Genomic DNA, 21909 nt, shown 5'->3' with positions numbered 1-21909 from the left:
GAAACCATCTCTGCCCCGTGTGAGGATCGAACTCACGACCTTCAGATTATGAGACTGACGCGCTACCTACTGCGCTAACGAGGCTCCTCGAGAAAAGGCGCCCTGCGCACGGCTCTTCTCCCTGCTCCGCCGGGCTCCTCCCAGTGTTCCTGTTGTCTTTCCTGGGATACTGCCTGAGAAACCTTTCCTAACAAAAGGTTCTTTCTTTGCAAGAGACACCTGTTTGGGTTGTTTTGTTACGTTTTGTTTTGCCTTTTTTTTTCCAAATGCCAGACCTCACATTTTGTGCAAACACCTCCTCTTTCCCATGCTGTTCCACAGAAAAGGTCTTTGGTTTTGGGTGTTTGGTTGGAGCTTTTTTTTGGAAATGGCTCCTTTATTTCTATGTTGTTCTGCAAAACATCTTCAAAGCATCCTTTGGGGTTCCTAAGCATCCTCATCCAGCTCCACTGGCCAGGAATAGACTGAGGCGGCTGCGCTGACAACATGCTAGCAAGGAAATCAAGTTGCTTCCACATAATTAACAAAATTTAGAGCCAACCTCGTTTGCCTCTGTGCTGTGAAGAGTCACTGTTCGACTGGGATTTCTGTGGTGCAATGAGCTCCCCGTGCTCAGGGAGTGCTCAGCAGAAGAGGGTCCTCGGCATTGCCGGCAGAAATGCTGCCCTGAATCCTAATGGAGAGGCCTCACCCCCAGTGAGGGTCCCACGGCAGCAGTCGCCATGACAATGGAGCCATGACAAATACCTAAATTGGCAGAAGACAGGAAAACAGACATTTAATTCATGCAGGAAGTCTGCGAACCTCACCCACGAGAATTGCTGCAGGGAGGGAGGCTGCTCATCTGCAGAGCGAGGAACTGACAGAGGATGAAGAAGGAACAGACCACTGGACATCGTAGAATCACAGAACTGTTTGGGTTGGAAGGGAGCTTAAAGCCCATCTCGTTCCACCCCCTGCCATGGGCAGGGACACCTTTCACTAGACCAGTTGTTCTAACCTGGCCTTGAACACTTCCAGGGATGGGGCTGCCACAGTTTCTCTGGGCAACCTGTGCCAGGGCCTCACCCCCCTCACAGGGAATGATTTCTTCCCAATATCCCATCTAACCCTGCCCTCTGGGAAGCCATTCCCCCTTGTCCTGTCCCTCCAGGCCCTTGTCCAAAGTCCCTCTCCATCTCTCTTGGAGCCCCTTTAGGCACTGGAAGGGGCTCTCAGATCTATTCTCCCAGCCTGGAAACAGAGCAGAGGGGCTCCAGCCCTCAAAGCATCTCCATGGTCTCCTCTGGATTTGTTCAAGCAGCTCCATGTTCTTCTTACTTTGGGGAGCCCCAGAGCTGGACACAGAGCTCCAGGTTAGATTTTATGAGAGAAAGGGGGAGAATCCCCTCCCACTGTTCACACTGCTTTTGAGTCCCACTAGACAAGATAAGATGTTTGAGTTGCGTTGGACAACCCAAGGATTTTGCCAAGGGTCTAGTGGGCAGCTCTGGCTGTCAGGGGGAGAATGCCCTGATTTCCAAGGATCTGGATAGCCATGCATATGGGGCGATCACATGATGAGTCTGGGTTTCATGGCTCATGTTACAAACAAAATTGCTACAACCCCAGGATGAGTAAATGCTTCTTACAGCCTGAACCTCTGCATTCCTCACTCCGACACTGCCCACGTGCAGAATGACGATGTCATTTTTAGTAGTGTGCTAATCCTTTGGGGCCTCAGCGATGGACAAATTTAGTGCCCACACTTCTGATTAAGTTACAAAAAGCTGTTCCAAGCATCTAAAACAAGGCACATGGACCATGAGTCACCTAAATCAAACATCAACTCTTTGGAAATACATTTGTAGCTGTTTTCCATCTATATGGAATCACGTGGCTTTCCCCCCATGTTACATTACACTCCGTTGCTACTCAAAGGTTCTGACACAGCTCGAGAAGGCCTGGTCATGTCTGTTTGTTTAAGATCTGATGGATTCATGGAGAGGACAGGGAAAAGTACTGATGGCAAGGATTTTAGTGTGAAAGAAACAAAAGATGTCCTTGGTGACATTGCCCCGAGCAGAAACTCAGCAGTCTACAGCACACACAGGCTTTTCCCTCATCCTGGTTCTATTTTTATCTGAACCTTATTCTTTCTCCTTTTCTTCCGAATGCTCTTGCTGTGCCTAATCACCTTAAACCATCTCTCCTGTCCCTCACCCACCTGACCCCCATAACCTTATCCCACAGTCATGGCTCCGTAGATGCTGAGCCACTGCCCCATCTCTCATCAGTCAGACTTTCCCTTGGCCCACTGACCTCCTTTCCAGTCCACTCCAGCAGAAGGCAGGACAATATACCACAAATCCATGCCAATTCCCACGGAGCTCCATCGCACCATGCCTATTCCCTGCAGATAAAGAAGGGGAAAAGTCTGCCTGGCAGTGCCCATCTCTATCACACACTGATGTCACCTAGAGCCCAGCAAAGCCTGAGGCAACGTGACAAATCTCTCAGGGTGACCACATTTTCCCTTCCTATGGAGCAGAATGAGGGAATCCCAGCCTTTCATCACATCAGAGAGGAGAAACAATCACTGTCTCCACTCCAGGTTTCAAGTCCCAGACAGAAAAGGTTTCCAGTGCTGTTCTGGTGGAGCATCACACAATCATTTTGGAGGTTGGGCACAGCCAAGGTCCTCAGGGCCCAGAGGGCGAAGAGCTGGTGCACAACAGGATGGTTATAACTGAATAGAACTTTCAACTTCAGTGTCTACCATGCTGTCATCAAACTATAAAACTGGTGCTTTCTCCTCTATGTTACTGAATCCATTATCTGAGTCACCCAGCTTTGTTTGTGACAATAGAGAAAACAGGAAAAGTGCACTATCATCATCTCCCATCCTCTGTGGCACTGTCTGAGCACCTTCCTTTGAAAACACTCCCAGAGTAATAGCCCAGAGCTTTCCAGTGCTGCTGTCTCAGGCAGGCAGCCTGTGGCCATTACCACAGGGCTCTTGAAAAAGGATGTACCGAAAGGGGAAATGTTATTGTTTCATTTCCCTCCAGCAATTAAGGAGCTGATGCAGCTCTCGCTGTAGTCAATTAGTCCTCACGCTCACTAGAGGGCTTTGGATTGGTCCCAAAGTTGGTGTCCTCATTTTCTGTAATCCTGGAAGTGTTTACGCCTTCCCAGGCTCTGAGTGGGGATGAGCCAGATGATGGCACATCCAGCCAATAATAACCCAAACAGCTAAGAGAGAATTATTTATTTTCCATTTGGCAAGAGGGACAGAAAAGCATGGCAAGGCCCGCCGAGACAGATGAACAAACCCTCTCTGCAAGCCCTGTTTCCCACACGGAGTATTTGCAGCATGTTTTTTTGGCACAGGCCTGCACTGCAATTTCTGCTTTGTAATAAAAAACAAAAGGCTCCTCCTGCCTCCTAAAAAACTGCCTTCATCCTTGGAGGCAGGACACTTTGAAGAGAGAATATTTCAATGGAGAGGCCAAAGAATTTTGCTTTGGTTTTTGAAATGTACATATTTCCATCTCAGATATTCTTTCTTTGCTATTTTAAGCTGGAAAACAGCTCTTCTTGTTCTGAGTCTATGATTTCCCACCTTCTTACTTTCTGTCTGGACATTGATTTCAGCAGATTTTGCAGGATAAACAACAGTGGACAGGCTGGGCTCTTCAGGGGAAATCCAGAGCACTGCAGAAACACTGCTGATGACTCAGGAAGTGATTTACAGCCTCCTGCTTGAGAGCAGAACTTGGTGCCCTCTCTTTACTTGGCTACCCACTGCCAGAGGGCAGGGTTATATGGGATATTGGGAAGGAAATTCTTGGCTGTGAGGGTGGTAAGGCCCTGGCACAGGTTGCCCAGAGAAGCTGTGGCTGCCCCATCCCTGGAAGTGTTCCAGGCCAGGTTGGACAGGGCTTGGAGCAACCTGGTCTAGTGGAAGGTGTCCCTGCCCATGGCAGGGAGTGGAATGAGATGAGCTTTAAGATCCCTTCCAACCTTCCAACCCAAAAGAATCCATGATTCTCTGATTTATGAAAGAGGGTATGATCCTTCTTCAACACACTGTCCTTGCAGTGAGGAATCAGTGGTTCTAATGGTCATGAATGCTTCGAGTCACCCACTTTTTCAGCACTTCTACCAGAAGCAGTTGTTGTCCTTCCAGCTTTGGCCACGGTCCAGCCTGAACAACTTAGCCCAACACCTTCAGCAGCCCCCTTCACAGAAGCATTCCCCTGCTCTAAATGGATCACAGGACGGGCAGTCAGGAGTTGGAGATGATATTACTGGGTCGGGTGCTGAGCAATGGTTGTGCAATCCCAGGCAGCTCACGGAACCTCTGCACGTGTCCTCCCATGTCAGTACGGAGGGTGTTTGCTGAAGCCACAGGCTACGTAGGACTCAGTTAATATTTGAACACGTGGGGAATTGCTTAAATCCTAGGAATATTAAAAACCGGTGGAAGACCTTGTTACATGCTGTGTTATTCCACAATTTCCCTGCTCTGCCTCCCCTGCTCATGCTGTGGTTGCTGCTGGCCAAGAGGTTATGGATTTTTTGAGTGAAAAGTAGTACATAAACATGACCTATTGTTGCTTACACCAACTGATTTACCGTGTTCCCTCATGAAACCAACATCTCCCTTTTAGAACTTGATCCTGAAGCCAAGAACCTGGAATAGCAGGAACAGCAGGAGCTGATGTCAGAGTTGTGGTACATGGCAATGCCTGGGGCAATACTTTGCGCAGGGGGAGTTCAATGAGTTTTTAGCCAAAAATTCAACGCAATGATGTTTTTGTGATGACAGGGCACACATCTGTATGGTAGTTTGGATATATCACCTAAAAAAGCATGTCTAATAATCTAAAACATGTTATAATCCAAAAGGCTTGGGAAATATGTGGTCAGATAGAGGAAAAAGACTTTTCTCAAATTACACTTTTCTTTCCCAAAGTAGAGAGATATTTTGTCATTCTCACCACTTCTTCCTAGAGTTCTCCTAACTCAGGAGGTGAAATTTGAAATTTGGGAATTTGTTCATAGGGTAGCCACCATCTTAAGGTAAATATAAGATGAAAATTTCTCAGAAGAGTTAAGGCAATGACAATGAAAACAGTTCACGACAATTGGATTCTGCCTGCAAATCTCCAATAGCAGCTGGGTAATGGCTGCACACTGTTAAAAAAAACAAACTCACATTAATCTTTAGCTGAGCTGGATCGATAAGAACAATTTGTGAGAAAATAACTTGAGGGGAGGTATTTTGATTCAGGTTGAAATGCAAGTTATTGTCAGCACAGTGTCCTTCCTTTTACTTTATGGGGGGTTTCTCTCCGTGTTTCTGGTGCATTTAATACTGCTGACAGCTGCTGAGCTCACAGCCCCAGCCACTGAGTGCTGTCTTCCAGAAAGGTGCAGCACTGCAGAGGAACAGCTTCATCTGTTCACTGAAAAACCCTCCTCAGTCCCGTTGTACCAGAGAAATGAGGGGATGGTTTATAATTCTGAATGTGAAATACACTCACTTCATTGTGAGGCAGCTGATATGGGGAAAAAATAGGAAAAGTGGGAGTTTTTCCCCAGGGAAATGCTGTGAATATCATCATCTAAGGTTTGCAGTCACTGTTCATACTGGCTTTTTAACAAAAAAAACACCCCAGCCTTGTGGAAGATAGAACAGTTGGGAAAACCTGGGGTTTTTTTACTTAACATTTAGTATAGCCTGGTGTAGACAGGAGGATAAGAGCTGGAATCCGAACCCAGCTTGTGCTCTAACCTGCTTTGTAAGTTTGGGAAATCACATCTCCTTTGCTTCCTGAAAAACTAGGGCTGACAGGGATTGCAAGAGATTATTTACCCCATCCTTCTCCCTGAGATAAGAACGATTCTCCCTGAACTCTTCAGAACAGATGTTTTACTAATTTCTTGTTAAATAAAAATATCCAAAGGTGATTATTCCATTTTTTTCCTAGGGAATTTGTTCTGGTGCTCAGCTATTCTTACCCTTAACCCAATGCCTAATTTCTATCGCCATTTCCAAGATGTGTAAGCTCATTATTTCTCGTCCTAGTCCCACCACATGCAGAGAAGAGCTAATTCCCTCCTGCTCTGCAGCAACCTTTTGCATATTTGAAGACAATGCAATGTCCCCCTTCGGTTAAGTCTCCTCTTCTTCAGCCTAAATGCTTTGTAAATTGTTCTAAGGCCAGGATGAAAATGCTCTCTGGCTCAATTTTTAAAGGGCTCTGTTCCAGCGCAGTCACTGAGTCTGAAGCAAAAGCATTTTCCGAAGCAGCATTTTCTCACTAGGGATGGGGAACTGTGCTGATCCCAAAGGCTATGTCCATGCTGTCATTCCAACTGCTCCTAACACCTTCCTCAAATCCAGACTCACCAACTGTCTGTGCTGTCGACACGCAGACATGGGTGAAGGCTGAGATGAGGAGGGAAAGGTCAAGCGGGTCTCAGTGTGGATCTAAGTTTCCTTCTCACAGTCTCTGTGGATTATTTATGAGAGGAACATGTGATAGCCCAGCCTGTCAGCAGATACTCTGATTGTGGCTCTCCCCAAGCACCATATGGATGCTTTCAGCCGGAGCTGCAGCCCTGCTAACAGGCGGTTTGTGGATGCAAACCACCCGACACACAGAGCTCGGAATTGTCAGCCCTGGCACCAGGACTCACCTATACACCCCAAAAAGAACACTACATGGTTTTTACCAGGGCTCATCCTCCTACCTTTAGCCCATAGAGATGATTCTGAGAGCATGGCAGAATTTCCTCAGCCTGGAAAATGTTTTTTTTTAAAGGTAGACATTTAAATACAGAAGAATCCTGTTAACACAGAAATTTGGGATTGCTAGTTTAAGTTGCAGATGTATCAGCCTTCTGCTGATCATCCACATGTCTCACCTATTATCCCTGGACAGTGATGTGATGGACAGAGCATTCATACACCTTAGGGCTCTTTTTCCTTGTTAGTCACATCTTTAATGGCCTCATAATTATACACCACCGGAACTGTATGACCCTGAATCACAAAATTAGGTAATGAACACTCATTCCTGCGTGGAGCGCAGCTTCACTCCAACTTTAATGTTCATCTTTCCACCCCAAAAATGCAAAACCACTTCTAATCTCCAAGATAGTTAGAAAACTGTCCTTCTCCCTGTACTCCTAAGGATACTGCCAGCTGCAGCTCCCTGTCCCTTGGATTGTACAGGAAGATTGTGTAGCCCTATTGCTGCAAAATCATCCTTAAATTTCAAAACACGGTGCCAGGAATGTATGTGAGAGAAAGAAAAAGAAAAAGAGATGCAGCTGAAAGGCTCCAGCCAACAGCTTGTGTCAGAAAGCTGCTAAGGAGGAAACAGTTGGGCAGTTTTAATCTCAACGCGGAATCTGCGACTGAAATTGTGATTTAATCAATCCCTCACAAACCACACAAGACTGGGTGGTGGCTTCCAAGAGAACTGGAACACCTGCTCCTAAAATGTTGTTCCCCAAATGTGAACTTTACCATATACTCATGTCAGTGTGATGGCAAACTGATGGCAAATCATTAAGAGCACATGTCGTTGAAGGGGGACATGGTGGGCCACTCCAAGGTGGTCGTGGCTGCGTGTTCATGGAATTGTGGAATAACGGAATGCCAGGCTGGAGGGGACCTCAAGACCCAACCTTTCTTGGCAAAAGCACAAAATGACTGTGCTAGACAAGATGGCTGAATCTGAAAAGTGTCCAACATTGGAGAATCCACCACTTTCCTGGGGAGATCATTCCTTTTTGTCACTGAGGGGGGGCACTGTCAAGGTGCTCTGATGCAGCCATGGCCGTGCGTTCCTGCAGGAATACACTGTCAGGCAGCCGTGGCTGAGGGCACTGAGGCAGCCATGGCTGCGCGTTGCTGAGGGGAGACACTGTCAGGGGCGCTCTGAGGTGCCTGCGGCTGTTCATCACTGATGGGGTACCAGTGCTGGGACACTGTGAGGACGCCATGGCTGTGTGTTGCTGAGGAGGAACATGGCAGGGCACTGAGGCGGCCATGGCTCTGTGTCACTGAGAAGGGACGTGGCAATGTACTAAGGAGAGACACCATCAGGGTACTGAGGCAGCCATGGCTTTGTGGTGCTGAGAAGGGACACTGACAGGGCACTCTGAGGCAGCCACGGCTTGGTGTTGCCAAGGAGGCACATTGAGGTGGCCATGGCTGTGTTTCACTGAGCAGAGGGCATGCCAGAGGCTAGCCACAGTTCCTGGTGCTCTGAGGTGGCCATGGCTGTGTGTCGCCAAGGAGGAACATGGCCTGACAGTGCGGTGGCCATGGCTGCGTATGTCACTGAGGTACGACGCTGCCAGGGCACTGTGAGGCAGCCGTGGTTGTGTGCCACTGAGGAGGAACATGTCAGGGTGTTTCAAGGCAGCCATGGCTGCGTGTTGCTGTGGGGATACACTGTCAGAGCACTCTGCGGTGACCATGGCTGCGTGTCACTGAGAAGTGACATCGCAGGGCACCGGGGCGGCCATGGCTGTGTGTCACTGAGGGCGAACATCGCAGGGCACCAGGGCGGCCATGCCCTGGCACTGGGGAGGCCATGGCCTGGCACCGGGGCGGCCATAACCACTCACTCCGCAGCCCCGGCGGCCGTGCCCGGCCCCGCCACGCTCAAGATGCCGGCGGCGGCGAGGCGGGGCTCGGCGGTGACGCGCGGGTCAGCTGACGGCCGGGCGGCCGTGGCGGCGGCGGGGGGCGGGCGCCGGCACTCGGAGGTGTCGCTGCCGCCGCGCAGAGCCACCGCCGGGCCGCGCCGAGCCAAGTCGCCGCCGCCATGCCCTCGGAGAAGAGCTTCAAGCAGCGCCGCACCTTCGGTGAGCGCCCCGGGGGAGGGACGCGGCGGGGAGCGCGGGGGGAAAGGCCCGCTCCGGCCCGGCCGGGCTGCGGGGGCGGCGCTGGCTGCGGGGGGGGGAAAAGCGGGGCGGGGAGGGGGCTTGATGGCGGGGGGAGATCCCCGGGCAGCCCCTACTGACAGCGGGCCCGCTGCCGCCCCGGTGTCCCGGCCTGCTCGGGGCTGAGGCGGAATCAAACCCCGGCCCAGCCTCCGCGGCTTGTTTACCCCGCGGACACCCCGGCAGTTGGGGCCGGGGGGGTTCGGGCTGTCGGGGGCTGAGCGGGGTGTGCGGTGGCAGCGGTGCCGTGCCGGGGTGAGCTCTGGGCTTGGCGTGGGGAGAGCTCCTCAGTACATCATCCATGATCGGCTGCAAAACTCCCAGGAGCCTGGAAACATCCCTGGTGTGTGTGCCAGGAGCTGGGCCTGCCCTTCCCTCCGGTGTCTGCTCTGTGTCCGGCGGCCTCTGCGCCAGTGGCAGCGGAATTACAGCTCCGCTCGCAGTCGGTGCTGGCGCGGGGTGAGAGGAATTCTGTACCCGGGCAGCTGCGAGGGGACTGGGGCGTGGGGCTCCTGTCTCTGCGTGGTTACTGAAAACCAGCAAGGCATCGAAAAGAGCTGTGTAATGATGGCTGGGAAAATGAGATTAGTCCCTTTCGAGAAGGAACAGCCTTGATTAGAACGGTGCCAAGGCTTGTGTGTGTGCTCGGGATGGGCCCAGAGCAGTCGGAGGGCTCGGTATTGCTCATGTGTGTCAGTAAGGTAGGCTGGAGCGCTCCGAGGGTAACAAGAACTGGCAGCGTAACCTATTTCTGCATCAACTACGAAATCCCGTACGTGAGATGGAATTGGTGGAAGTAATTGATCCAGATTTTCCTTTCTTTCTGCCTTTGGGTTAAAGTCAAGCTGCTTAAGAGAGCTTTGTGATGTGCCCACCTTTGCCTTTGCTGTGCTGTAAATGCGAGCTATTCCCTGCATTGAAGCGGGGAGAATTTTGATCTAACAAAGTCTTTGTTTATCCTGCCCCCTTTTTTGGAGCTTTCCAAAACTGTTGTTGACCCCATCGCCTGTCAGCAGCCTCTGTGGCAGGTATTAAGTTCAGCTAGGATGGCAGCCAAGCAGTTGCCACTGCAACTAATGTCGTCAGAGAACAGTGTTTATCTGTGGCTGACTGAAGCCTGATTTTGAACATGCCGCATACAATAATCTCCATGATTTGTCCGGTTTATGTCCCTACTCCTCCCAGGAGTTCTGCTAAATAACATTGCCAGGAACAAACCTGTTTCAGTTGAGAAGTTAGTCCCACCTCTCTGCGCTTGCCAGGTTGATGGTTGGTCTCACTCACTCCCCGTATCTCTTGTGTTTCTGGTTAATCTTAAAAAGTATTTTAATGAGGTAGAAATCTCTGCCCTTGAAGTGTTCCTGCTGGGCTGTGGGAGCGTGGCTCTGAATGTGGGATGTGGGGCAGGGTGGCTTTCAGGTGAAGGCTTTGCATGCTCCTTGCCTTAGTTCTGCTTGATTCACCTCCACCTTCAAACCATGATTCACATGAGTTGCATTTCCTCGTGAGAAGGCACACGGATGTATTCCATGGACACAAACATGGACTAATGGAGACTGAGTGATGTTGTTGCTGAGTGACGGGATGGGCAGTGTCCTGCCATTAGCATTCCAGCAGGGAGCTGGGCTAAGTGCTTCTCTGCCCTGAGTGGCACCTCTCCCTAGGCAGGTGTGTGTTAGAGCCGTGATGCAACACTAAATCATCTCTCTGAGAGCTGTTTGTAACGTGGAGATGGCCTGGAAAGCCCCGTCCCGCTGAAAACAACCGAAGGGGTTAAAATTGAGTTCACTGAATCTGAAAGTAGGCAGGGGATACGCAGCAGCCTCTGAGAGCAACTGGCCTGTTTACTCTGCCTCGTGTACTTTAGCCTGGTTCATGATATCTGTTCTATTAATATTTCTGTCTGAGGAGAGGTGAACTTTATCCTGAAAACTGGCACAGAGAGGGGCAAAACATCCAGGTACCCCAGGACCTCCAGCAGCTCCTGCAACAATGGGTGTGGCACAGTCAAAATAAAACCTGGAATTCAGTAACAAGAGAGTCCACAGTGAAAGCTGACCCAGCCAGGCTTCGGCCAGTCCTGGGACTTGGATAATTGTTGACCATTTCCTCTTCTGGGATCTCACAGAAATAGCACGAGGTATTTAGGCGTTAACTTGAGTGGTGTAATTTGAGGCCATAAATTTATGAGGTGAAATGTCTGCCTCAGTGGGCAGAAAGTGAGGGGACTGGGGAGGAAACGAGCTCTTTTAACACTTTCTAGGAGTGCCAGGCAGGTGCACACAACACTTGTCACCTTGGGTTAAAGAGCAGAGGATCAGCTGTCACAGGAGAGGTTGTACTCCTGACAGCACTGTCCCATTTGGAAACTGCTTTGCCTGAATTTCCTCTTCTGGGTTTTCCTGACATGCATTCCCTCTCTTCAGTGCTGAGGAAATAGGGAATAACAGCATTAACTGGATGCTTAAACAGATCTTTCTTAAAATCTCTTCCAGAGCAAAGAGTGGAAGATGTACGACTGATTCGAGATCAGCATCCAACTAAAATACCAGTAAGTTCAATTCTTTCTATTTTTCTCTTTCAGTTTCCAGTCTCATGTTCTTTTTAGCAGTTAGAAAAGGCTGTCCTGAGGAGACCAAATGAAAATGTGGCTGTTCAGGGTGGTTAAGCCTGGGTTTCAGGGACGTTCTCAGAGGAGTAAGCGGCAGTCAGTGTGGTGGAACAAGGTGCTCGCTGGGGAGGGGGGAAGAGGGTTTCCGGTGTGTTACAGTTTTGTGTTGTAGAAAACCACACCCCAGCTGAGCTCTGAAATCCTCTTGAGTGCTCAGCTCTTCTCTCTCAGTGGTTTTCTTCTCCAAAAGAAGAGTCTGCACAGATTCATCAAGAAGAATACACAGAAATATCAAGCCAGATATGGATTTGATCAGCAGTCTGTGTTGAGAAGGACAGAAATGCTTTTCTTCTGGGAAATGAGGCTGTGCTTGAGATCTCCAGGAATGCTGCTGGGCTGTCAAACTCCTCCAGCTCTCCTCACATTGGACATCAACTCTCACCTTGTCACTCTTTAGCTGGTCAGCTCCAAATGCTGCCTGAATTTGTATTTTCTTTATGGCATCCTCAAAGTTAAAAATGCAAAGCATATCGTGAAGCAGAAGGCATGGATCGTGTTCTGTCACTGATGAGTTGTTCAGCAGAGAGAACTTAATTGGACCCTCAGCCTTTGGCTCTGTGGTGAGAGCTGGTGATCCCTGTGTGTGGAAAGTCTCCTGTGAACCAACTGCTGCAAACTGTCCACGGTCCCTGAGCAAGTTCACTGACAGGAGCCGTTGTGGAAACAGAAACCGAAAGGTTTCCAGCTTTCCTTTGGCTCCAAACTCCTTCACTTCGGAGCTGTTGCTGCTGCTTTGCTGTGCACTTGGGCAGGGGAACAAGTAGTACTTTATGGCAGAGATTTTCTGATTTTTCTGGAATGTTTTATTTTCCCAAAAGGCACTTTCCTAACAAATCTGTTTCCTGACCAAAATTGCTTTTTCACTCACCTTTCACAGCCCACTTGGCCAAAGTCCCCAACTCTGACCACAGATTGAAAGCTGTTGATTTATGGCAAAACTCTCATTTTAGCTCAGCCATTGAGTTAAAATGGCACAGATTACAAATTGCACAGATTACAACCAAAAATTCCGAGGTACCTGAGGAACTTGCTGGAGATGTGGTGATGCAAACTCCCAGCTATCCCAGGGGCCTGCTGGCATCCCTGGAGCCTTGCTGGGCCAGTCACTGCCTCGTTATTGTCATTAGCAGTTCTGGATGAGATAAGATGGCAATGTCACCCTAGATAGTAAATCCCTCCTGTGCTGTCAACATCCTTCATCCTGCTGTTGGAAATATCTATTGGTTATGGTCTAACTTCTTAAAAAGAGTGTGGTTTTGTTTTCCAGAATGAGCCAGCATTTATTTAAACTGATGTAAGGATCTTTCTCTGATATAATTAAATTGGCTCAATGTCTCTTCACCTGTGCAACTTTTTAATATCAACACAGCCAGACCCCGTGAGCATGGAAAGGGTCCAAATGACTGGTGTCACGTAGCTGCTGTTGATTTAAAACCAACAAACCCCACGTGGCCTTGGAAACAGGAGCACACGAATCCTGAGATCATTTCTCAAAAGCAGGAACTACATTCAGTTGCTGGGCAGGGTGTTCCCTAAATTGGGAAATCTGCAGTTTCTCTGAATTAAGTGGTTACTGCATAACAATCCTGACAGAATTAGTGGTTCCTTAACATGCTCTCTTGAGGAAATTCTCTCCCTAATTTGGAGATTTGAGGGTTTATACCCTTCAAAAGTAGCTTTTTGTCATGCATTAGAGTAACCATGGAAGGTGAATGGAATAGCAGAGTCATCTGGAGGTGCAGTTCTTAGACATGGCCTGAAACTGGAGAAATCCTAGGGAAAACTGCTTCAGCTGGCAGACTTCCCCTGGTCAGCCACCACATTGTGTTAGAGGGAAGTGGGCTTGATCTTTCCTTGGATTTCCTTGTTGCTGGGTAATTCAGTGCTGGATTAAATGGTTCCAGGAAAGGAACTGTTCTAAAGCTGCCTTGAAGCTGGGGAAGTGTGCTGTAAAATGCCTGTGTGCCACCCCTCCATGCAGTGACTCTTGCAAACAGAACAGAGGAGCACGTGAAGATAATTTAATTATCATAGAAACATAAATTGTTTACATTAGAAAAGACCTTTAAGATCATAGAGTCTAATTGTTAGTTGTTCCTTTTCAGATTTGAGATGCTGCATTCACAAATGAAGGGAAATGGAGCTTGGAGGGGGGAGATGAGGGCACCAGACACTGTTCCTGCCTTTCACATCTGCTCCTTTCTTTCCTCTTAGGTGATCATTGAAAGGTACAAGGGAGAAAAGCAGCTTCCAGTTTTGGATAAGACCAAGTTCCTGGTGCCGGATCACGTCAACATGAGCGAGCTAATCAAAATTATCAGGTAGTATGCTGGGATTTCAGTGTGAACTGCACTGGGATGCTCTGTGAATTCCCCACCAGGTGTATGCACTTGGGAACTCTAAATGGAAAATTTATCTACTGAGCACTAGGACAAATCCAGGAGAAGGTGCTTTTCCTTTAGCTTTGCTGGAAAAAACCCACTCTGAAAAGAGCTGAGCTGTTAGTCTGCTTCCAAGAGAAAAAACTGGTTCCCAGAGCTGTAGGAGGGAGTCTGGGTCTGTGAATCCCTGTCTAACATGGGTGCTTCTGGCCCAGGGCTCCAGCACTTCCTGCTTGGCTATTTTGGGATGCTTTCTCAGTGTTCTGCCATGGAGTCCCCCTCTGGAGTGCCTGCCTCTTCCCACCCACTGGGAAGGGGAGTTTGGGCTCATAGCCAGAGCTGCTTAGGGATGCTGTTGGCATCCTTTGGGAAAGGAGGCTTCCCTCAGGGACAGCGCTGAGGCCTGGAAAACACCCACTGAGGCCAGTCTTTCTGCCCTGGCTGTTTGCACAGAGTAGCTTGAGTTCAGCTTACAGGAAAGGCAAAGGGAAACAGCCTCAGTGTGGAAGTTGTGTGGTCAGAATTGTGGTCAGAAGTTCTGGTAAAGTGCATTTCTGCTGGCTCAGCAGGACTCTTGGATCAGGAGGAGTTCTTCAGTGGTAACTGGGAAGTGAGCAGCAAACCAGGGTTTTTATGTTGGTCATGGTGTAGCAGGAGCTGGTTTGTGGAGGCTACAGGCTTGGAAAACTGGGAGTTGTCCAGGGTGTCCAAACAAAAACTGTCACAAGCAAATCCCAGCTCCTACATGAGTAAGAAAGGGAGGTGGGGTTTTGGAGGCAGGAACCAGGTTGCTCGAGCCCTCCAGAATTTCTCAGGAACATGAAAGGCCCTGGGCAAAGAGGTTAACTGCAAGCTGAAGGATTTTCCCACCTTTTTTTTTTGACTTTACTGTTAATAGATAACTTGGTACCAGCTAGACTTGGGCCTCAGCCAGCTTCAGTGGTGCACAGCAAAGCCTGTCCTTTCCAGCCCTTGGAAAGCTGCTGCCTTTCCTCAGCCTGCTGTCTCTGGAGTGATTAGAGCCTGGTTTTGGAAGAGTCCCTGTCCAGAGCTGTGGCTGGAAGCTAAATAAATCCTTGTTTCCAGCTGCTGCTGCCTCTCAGTAGCGAGTGGAAGCAGCAGGAAGCTCTTTTGATCTGTTCTTTCCTCCTTTCTTTGGTTGCAGCTCCACATACCCTATTTCCTCTTGCTCACTGGGTTAATCAAGTGGTAAGAGAGCCCCTCTCTGCAAACCTGCTCTCCAGGAGGCAGTTTAGCAGAAATACTCATTTCCCCCCAGCTGGAATGATCAATCCAAGGGAAGCCCAGAAATCAGCTGCTCACTGTGCCAGGCAGTCTGTCCAGCCTGTTGCTCTCTGCCCTTCCCACGATGCTTCTCCTGGGAGGGAGGAGAAGAGGGAGCAAGATGCTCTGAGGTTAAACTCAGGCTGTTACAGAGGTGGTGGCAAAGTGAGTTAATTTAAAAGTTTCCCAGGGTTTTGCAAGGAAGCTCTGCCCATCCTCCCTCCCCATCTTCCCACGGATCTCTGGGTTTCATCCCAGTCAGATGCTGTTGAGCTGCAAGCCAGAGGTCCTGCAGCGTGTTTGCTGGTTGTACTGGGATCACCTGGGCCAGGAGTGCCTCTTCCTTGTCCCTCCAGTTCAGTGCCCTTGTGGAGCATCACTTTTCCCATGAGTAAGGGCTCTGTCAGCGGATACGCCTGACTGGATTTAGTGGATGAATTTAGTAGAGCTTTGGGGTGGGCAGCAAATGCCTCCTGCAGGGGTAGGGCTGGGTGGGAACATCTAGGGAAAGGTGTGGAAGGGTAGAACCAGATGAGCTTTAAGGTCGTTCCAACCCAAAGCATTCCCTGAATCTACGATTCCATGGTATGATCTTGCCGCTGTCAGTGTCGGAGGACTGTCCTTTGTTAAGGCGAGTGGAAATGCTCACTGTCCCACTCCTTCCCCCTCATCCCCCTTTCCCAGGCGACGCCTGCAGCTGAACTCCAACCAGGCCTTCTTCCTGCTGGTGAACGGACACAGCATGGTGAGCGTCTCCACGCCCATCTCCGAGGTGTACGAGAGCGAGAAGGACGAGGACGGGTTCCTGTACATGGTGTACGCCTCCCAGGAGACCTTCGGAGCGCGACCTTCCGCCTAGGACACGCCTAGGAGCGGCTGCTAGCCTAGGATTTTGGTTGACCCTTGGCCATCATCCCCACTCTTCCCCACACACCCCCCAGGGAAAGAACCGGATGTCACCTACGCTCTCAGTCCTTTAGCATAGTCTTGCTTTAGCAGGTGTCTCATCTCACCTTGCCTTGTTTGTGACTATTAAACAGTACAGACGAGCACCTTCAGCTTTGAAACCTGCTGTTAATAATATTCCACACAGGCACATTTCCATTTCCGGACCTGCCGAAAGGAGCCCAATTGTGCATGTGACAATTGCAGAGATAGGGACACTCGATTGACTTTTAACAAGCAAACAGGCACCAGGGAGGAGCTAAAGTGTTTCCTGGGAGTTTGCTGCAAAATCTCCCTATGATTCCTTAAATTTTTTTTTTTTTTTTTTAATGGGAAGGTTTCTCATGAGAGCAAATGCGTTTTAATGTTCCAAAGGGGAGCTTTGTCTTCTGCAGCTCCATCAGACTCGTGCTGCAGGGAGTTGAGGCAAGTGCTTGGGGTGAGCTGGGGGAGGACAACTCTTTGTGTCTCCGGTTTTTGGGCACCGCACACTTGGGGCGGTGCCGGTTTCTGGAATACTCATACCAAACACCACAGCTTTATTGTAGTTTTAGGAAGTGTCTAATTGTAAAATACACAGCTGGACAGGTAACTTTGAAATAAACTCCAGTCTGTTACAAATTTCCAATCCCTGTGTGTTCAGTGAACCACCACTGTTCATCTGAGCTGGCTTCCAGTGATCCATATGATCATTCCCCCCCCAGCCTGGAGGTTTGCCATTCCCTTGCCTGGGGGTCAGGGAGAAGCAGCTCAGGCCCGGGAGTCACTGTTGAGAGCTGAACAAACGAATTTGGGCATCACTGGAGCCTCCTGCCGCTCGCACGGGGTTGGGAAGCTCCCGGTGTTCCTCGAGCAGGGAGCAGGCTGTGCAGAGGAGAGTTATCCCGTAGGACAAACCTGTGTTTTCCTCTAGTCGTTGTCAAGTGAAGCGTAGCGGGATGAGATTCCCGGTGTATCCGGTGTGTGTGCACTAACTCGTGTGTCACTGGGAGCTCACGTACTCTAACGGGGGAGAGAAGCAATACTACTGCGTCTGGCACTCACCAAGTGTACACGTTGTACCTACTACACGTTGTACCTACTCCACCTCTTTGCATGCATCTCCTTCCCAGGGCCTACTGCCCATTTTTTATTGTCCTTTGTGTTTTTACTCCGACGTAAACTTTTCGATGCAGCTTGTTCTCTGTTTAGTTCTGTTCGTGTAAGAACTTGTTTAACTCATAACTGACCGTACTTGTAATTACGACGTGATCGACTGATATTCCTGTACAAATGTTGCTTTTTTAAAATTAATACAGTGCTGATATGGATGGATTACATCCCAACTTAATTATGGCTTGCGTGGTTATTCCTAGAACTTTCTGAAATGCAGAGACAGCAAAGTAATAAAAGGAATGAAAAATAATTCCCTAATTGCCAAGATGGAGAAGCCCCCACGCAGCTGAATCCCCTCTAAATGAAAACCAATGCCAAGGGATTCTGTTTAACTCTTTATTTTCCATACATTAAATTTACTCAGATAAAAACATTCTAAAAATGTACAATTTAACTTTTAACAAAGTATAATAAAACATAAAAATCCCAATACCAGAATACTGGACATTTACAATTCAAAATCAAATTAGCTGAATATTAAATATTTACAAAACTATTTAAAATATTTATAAAGTTACATGCAGAATTTTGTAATACTAGAAGTGATCGAAATAAAAGAAATGGCTCAAATGGAGCAGGAATTTCCTTCATTCCTAATGGAAAGTTATGTCCAAGAGAAGCTGTTAATCTGCACTTGAAAACACACGGGATTTGCTTTCTGCTTCAGTACCAACACGGTTCTTGCGTACAACAGGAAAATTTAAGGGAGCAAACGGGTAATTCCAAGAGTTTATTACAAGAGCTGTGGGGCCTCAACCAGCCAAAGTGATTTCTACTCTCACAAAAGCTCCGTTACGTGGATTTTTGTCCAGATTTGCCCACATTCCTCCCATTTAATAGGTGTTCAGACTACCCCGGGCCCTCCAGCACACACAGCTCACACAGCTGAGGGCAGTTGGATTTTGGGGAGGAGCGTTGCTCTGCCAGTACCACAGCCCAGTTCATCCCAGGGCAACTCCACACGGAACTGGCCAGTGAGGAATTGGAATTTGGGGGGATAGCCAAAGTCTGGTGCTGGACTGATATTTTCAGAAGTCTGGCGCTTCATTTGCCAAGATTTAATGACCGTGGTATGAAAAGGTTTCACAAAAAGCTGAGTGTGACAGAGCTGGTTTGAATAAAACCAGTTCTGATAAACACAGAAATGTCAGTAACAGTTTAAATGTAATTTTAAATAAAAGAAGGGTGGAACCCTCTGACAGATACCTTAGTTCCCTCCTTCCTCTCCTGCTGCTGGGGCAGAGCCTGGCATGTTCATCAATGCTTCATTTGCAGAGTGGGGAGGAGTTTGCTGAAAATTCCATCCTATTTCGAGTCCTTCCATCAGCAAATGGAAAATGCAGCTGAAACTGCACTGCACGCCGCTCTCTCCCCTGGGAAAGGCTCCTCGCTGACTTCTCACCTCCCTGCAGGGAGATGACTGGGGATCCCTTTCCCTCTCACACTGAAAAATCATTCCTATTCCACAGTGAAATCCATTTGGAGAACTAATTCTTTTTATATATGTAGGACAAAGATAGGACTAAGTAACATTCTTTGAAATCACCATCTTCAAATGTACAAAAATAGGGTTTAAGAACTGGTTCCTTCAGGCAGGGCAGTTGGAACTACTATTCCAAACCAAACTGCCTTGCTTTTTAGGGTAAAAAAGATGGATTTGTGCCTTTTAAGAACAGATTAAGGGTTATTTTATGGAACTAAGGTGCTCTGTTCAGACTTACCAACTTTGGTTGTTCTGGGTACAAAGTGAAGGGTGTTCACTGGCAGGTCTGAAGCCACAACTCGCTGGGATTTAGGGAAGGCTCTGAGGTTGCTGCTGGCTCACCAAACTTTTCCCTCTGACACTCGTGTTGCCTCCAGGTACTTCTGGATTTGAACTTGCTCTAAAACCAGACGCAACCATTCTAAAGCGTAACCCAAACACACCCATGAGCCACTTGAAGAAACATCAGCCTTAACTTTACACAAAGGAAACAATCCCAAAGGAAGGAATGAAACAGTTTGCTGGAAACATCAGCCTTAACTCTACACAAAGGAAATGAACCTAAAAAAAGCTCTGGAGAAAGGAATGAAACAGTTTGCTGGACAGAAGTTCAGTTCTACAGTCCTTTTGATATGATTTCAACTCTGTGATGAATCTCAGACGCGACTGTGCCCGGTCTTGGGCAGTAAAACAAAACACAACTGGTACAGAAATGACCTTTTTTTTTTTTGCTGTTGTTTTTTTGCTGTTTCAAGAGGGTTTTTAACACACGTGTGTTGAAATACAGTTTCTTTAAATACAATTTTAAAATACTGTTTAAAAAAAGTGAAAAAAAAAATAACAACAACGTTAAGTTTGGCTTTCAGCACATGTTCCAGGCCACTGGAGAGACCCTCAAAGCTGCACATCGTAAACATGGAACTGCACATTTCCTCAGGCGTGATGCAGTGGGACAGACTGTTCCTACCATTGTCTTGAGCTCATTAAGGCAAAGTAAATTGCATTGTCAGTTTTCATCCCTTTAGTGTTGTAGGTCTGAAGGTTGTTCAGGGGAACACAGGGAACATCCTCGAACGCAGGCAGAGCCAACAGGGAGTGTGAGCTGGGCTGGGAATACATAAATCAGGGGGTTCTCATTGCATAGCAATAACAATTAACTTTTTTTTTTGTTTAAACCAACTGTTCTGCAAATTTAGGTTTTGGGTTCCCCAAAGCTGTGAGCTGCAGGTCCCTCTCTGGGCTGAGTGTGGGTTCTGCCCACCCCATGTTCCCGTGCCTCTCCCGACGCTCATGATCCCACCTGCCTTCCCGGCGAGGCTGAGACTGCCCTCGGAGAGAGTGGGACACAAGGATGGCCCAGAACATTCCTTTCCTATGACCATGGCCCAGGGAGGTCTGAACTCTCACCCCCCCTCACACAGCCCCGTCTCTGCACCGCTCCAAACCCTCCTGCTCCGAGAGGACTTCCCGAGTGAGAGTCACTGCGCCACTACAAATCCTATGGATTCATCCTGCTGTGGTTTAGAAGAGTGTAAGAAATACCTCCAAGTGTAAACAAGGCTTCAGACTTTAAAGGTGTCTCCCAAATTACAGGATGCAAATATCTCTGTCAGGCATTTTAAAAGAGAAGGCCTCACCCATTTAATGCCATCAAATTCCCGGCGGGAGCCATGAGGATTAGGATCTTCTTTCAACCAGACAGGACCAAAGTGTTTCAAATTAGCAGTTCGAGATGGGTTTGGCTTCCTCTCGAGTCCTAATTTAGATTTGTCACCCACAAATGATGGACTAAGTAGTTTAACACCAAAGCTACTCATCTACAACCTACTGCAACGAAGGAGGCCGACAAGAAATCCTTCCAAGTCTTGATAATAATGAAGTTTTACTACCTTTTACATGTTTGACTCCCACCTCTCCTGAATCCTGGGGTAGGAGTCAAAGGGTATTTTTATATAAAGTAAAGCAAAAGCTTATAAACTCTGCTGCCAGAGTTCTTGGTTTGTTTTTTTTTTTAGGATGGTTTAAAATTCATTTACAAAAGCAGAATAATAAGGTTTCTGTGAAAGAGACCTATATACAGTAACAGGACGTAAAGGTTTTGTGTATTACAGGAAAATATCCTTGAAGCCTTTATGACTCTGGAGTCTCTGGGACTTGGACCCTTGGAAACTAAGTTTATTCCAGTGCTGGGAACCCAGCACTAGATGGTAATAGGTGAGACAATGAAGCACAAGTTTGTTTCCAGAAGGAACCGAAACTGTCGTGTGTGTTCTTTTGGAAGGGAAAGGAGAGATTTTTTAGGATTTTTATTGTGGAATTAAGTCCCACAAGCCTGCTGGTGCCAATTTGTAAAGGTTGGAACTTCTTTGCCTCTTGCACTGGTCTCAGAGTGACACTGTCTGCTAAAAGTGCAGAAAGCTTGAAGAGTTTTACATTCTTCTGTAGTGCAATCCTTAAAAATCCCAGAGATTAGTGCCTGATCACTTTTGAAAAAAAGTAGACATTTTACCTAGCCCAGGGGTGCCAAAGTCCTTCTGGCCACTCCTACCTTCCGCCTCCAGCTTCCACCTCCAAACGGAGCTGCCCTGGAAAAGTTTCACCTCAGAAAGTCCACATATGGCAACATTCTCCAGCTAAAAAATGTACATTGGATGTTGTACTTGCAACAGAAATGCAGCTGGACAGCTCCACCATCCATCCACCCGTCTATCTGTCCCTCCGTCCGGAACGCATCGGTCCGAGGACATGTAGTCAGGAGTTCCAACGAGATCCAAGCTCGAATTTGGCAATAAAAACTGGGTTGGATGCACCCCTAAGCTAGATTTTCTACCTAGTCTAATAAAGTAAAGCACCTTTGGATTAAAAAATACATTAAGCTTAACAGCAACTGGACGTCTCAGTTTTGCAGTTCAATCTCCGTCGTTCTCCATGGCTTTTGGCATCTTTGTGCCAGGTGGGAAAACATCAGTCTGTGGAGTCCAGACTTTCGGAGGGAGGAGCATATTTTAGCCTGAACGTACCTGGGGAGAGGAACAGAG

General features: G+C 48.1%; 2 protein-coding genes and 1 non-coding gene across 3 annotated transcripts in view; 1 reads left to right on the top strand and 2 right to left on the bottom strand.

Moving 5' to 3' along the window:
- Window positions 1–11: 11 nt before the first annotated feature.
- On the bottom strand, window positions 12–84 carry TRNAM-CAU. The gene has a single exon. It is a non-coding gene; the product is annotated as a tRNA-Met (tRNA).
- Window positions 85–8725: 8641 nt separating this feature from the next.
- On the top strand, window positions 8726–17563 carry MAP1LC3B (microtubule associated protein 1 light chain 3 beta). The gene is made up of 4 exons (XM_027685240.1): window positions 8726–8874; window positions 11448–11503; window positions 13838–13944; window positions 15973–17563. Exons 1-4 carry the CDS (start codon window positions 8835–8837, stop codon window positions 16145–16147), a joined length of 378 nt encoding a protein of 125 aa, XP_027541041.1. The 5' UTR covers window positions 8726–8834; the 3' UTR covers window positions 16148–17563.
- Window positions 17564–17710: 147 nt separating this feature from the next.
- Window positions 17711–21909, bottom strand: part of ZCCHC14 (zinc finger CCHC-type containing 14) — a 53225-nt gene continuing 49026 nt past the window's right edge. The window contains exon 13 of the mRNA XM_027685239.1: window positions 17711–21891. Within this exon, the coding sequence (XP_027541040.1) occupies window positions 21836–21891 (56 nt within the window). The 3' untranslated portion in view covers window positions 17711–21835. The remainder of the gene's footprint in view (window positions 21892–21909) is intronic.

Source organism: Neopelma chrysocephalum, unplaced genomic scaffold (assembly GCF_003984885.1).
Source record: "Neopelma chrysocephalum unplaced genomic scaffold, ASM398488v2 Primary Assembly neopelma1_68, whole genome shotgun sequence".
NCBI classification, from domain to species: Eukaryota; Metazoa; Chordata; class Aves; order Passeriformes; family Pipridae; genus Neopelma; species Neopelma chrysocephalum.
This window is presented reverse-complemented; position numbering and strand designations above follow the sequence as displayed.

Excerpts from the sequence above, each read along its gene's own strand:
- MAP1LC3B (XM_027685240.1), top strand. The coding sequence starts at position 8,835 with ATGCCCTCGGAGAAGAGCTTCAAGCAGCGCCGCACCTTCG. Across the intron at positions 8,875-11,447 it reads CAAGCAGCGCCGCACCTTCG|AGCAAAGAGTGGAAGATGTA; the intron begins GTGAGCGCCCCG and ends AATCTCTTCCAG. Across the intron at positions 13,945-15,972 it reads GAGCTAATCAAAATTATCAG|GCGACGCCTGCAGCTGAACT; the intron begins GTAGTATGCTGG and ends CCCCTTTCCCAG.